The 1693-nt window shown below is 35.3% G+C and overlaps 1 protein-coding gene across 1 annotated transcript in view; it reads left to right on the top strand.

Annotated features, from left to right (window-relative positions):
* Positions 1–136: 136 nt before the first annotated feature.
* LOC103581520 (kinesin-associated protein 3) overlaps positions 137–1693 on the top strand; it is a gene marked incomplete at its 3' end in the record, with an annotated part of 31834 nt that continues 30277 nt past the window's right edge. The window contains exon 1 of the mRNA XM_008563338.1: positions 137–264. Within this exon, the coding sequence (XP_008561560.1) occupies positions 221–264 (44 nt within the window). The remainder of the gene's footprint in view (positions 265–1693) is intronic.

The raw sequence follows: 1693 nt of genomic DNA, 5'->3' as shown, positions 1-1693 counted from the left end.
CCCTAGTTAAGAATAAATTTGATTGAAACGCATGTTAATCTAGCCCACGTTTTAGAACTAAAAACTAGAGAAAAATCATGGACATTTTGTGAGTTTTTAATCTGGTTATGCCTTTTTTATTTTGTATTATAGGAAAGTGAAGGGAGGGAATATTGATGTACATCCATCAGAAAAAGCACTCATTGTTCAATATGAAGTGGAAGCTACCATTCTTGGAGAAATGGGGGATCCCATGTTGGGAGAACGAAAGGAATGCCAAAAAATGTAAGTTTTCATTTGTGCACATTTTTAAAGTAGTATACAAACTTGATACAAATTTGATGTTATTTTAATCTGCGTAGAAAGTGATTATGGCATTCTTCCTGACATCATTTTAGTGAAGGAGAGGTTGTATTAAACTATAAATATGTAGTAGACTTACTCCAGAGAAAATAAGATTTTTGTAAGCATAATGGGAACCTGTTGAAACACATCTATACTGATTTATACTACATAGTAAATGTATATAACAGAATAAAAACTATTAACTTTTGAAATCAATCATAACAGATATGTTTCNGTGCTATGACTTTCAGGAACCCCCAAATGGGCACAGACCTCAAATTCATCCCTTGAAAGGCTAGTCCTCTGAAAAACAGTAGTAATAAGACAAGCATTTTCTGACTCAGGGGATTGGTCTTAGATCTCCCTGTATCCTATCACACTTCTTGATTTTGCAATACTTTCAGGAGTCCCTTAGGGAACTGGCCTTTTTCCTTATCCCGCAGTTGTGCTGGTGATTAGTTTGCCTTCCTTTCATAGTTTTGCAGAAGTAGAGAAGTAGTTTTTAGTTCTTGAGGATGCAGTCAGTAGCCTTATTCAACTAGAATTCAATGAGTATATTATTGTTATTGTGTGAAAATCTGAAGCCTTTTTAGACAAGGGATACATTCAGTAGAGATAATAAAGAATTAACCACCTGGAAAGAGTTACTACCACACTGTCATGGAGCTAGAGTAAGTGGTTTTAAGCTTTAGTAAGGGAAACCCTGATTACCTCAACCTGTGATACTCAACCCTGGCTGCACAAGATTTGGAGAGGAGTCATATTGTGGGACCAAAAGAAAAACATGGTTTGTTGATTTAAGAGGTTTTATCAGTGGTGAGGAGGGAAACCTCATATAGATTGAGGTAGGTATGAAATGAAACTGTCATTAAATTGGACTAGTCAGTGGTATGGCCCAGAGCTAGAAGACTTATGTTTAGTTTTCTAGTATTGGGAAAAGGAACATACAAGCCCATCCTCAGCAGAGTTACAGTTTTCTGAAAAATTTATGAGAAACCCAAACCCATGAAAACTTTATGAAAAGCCCACCCTACCTATGTTTTCCTTGTCTTTTATAATAAATGAAAGATTTAGAAGAGATACTATCCACTAAAAGTAGGAAATCTGTCTATTACCCTGGATGGAAAGAAGGTGAATGAGATTGCTAACATATACATTGGTAGAAAATAGATCTAAAAAAAAGATTGAAAAGCCTGTTTACATTAAAGCAACAAGATACCATTACACATCTATTAGAATGGCTAAAATCCTGAACACTGACAATACCAAATGCTGACAAGTATTGTGGAACAACAGGAACTCTCATTTATAGCTGGTGGGAAAGCAAAATGATATATATTTTGGAAGACAGTTTGGCAGTTTCTTACAG

Source organism: Galeopterus variegatus, unplaced genomic scaffold (genome assembly GCF_000696425.1).
Source record: "Galeopterus variegatus unplaced genomic scaffold, G_variegatus-3.0.2 Scaffold13241, whole genome shotgun sequence".
Classification (NCBI taxonomy): domain Eukaryota; kingdom Metazoa; phylum Chordata; class Mammalia; order Dermoptera; family Cynocephalidae; genus Galeopterus; species Galeopterus variegatus.
The sequence above is the reverse complement of the archived record's forward strand: the minus strand, read 5'-3'. Positions and strand labels throughout refer to the sequence as shown.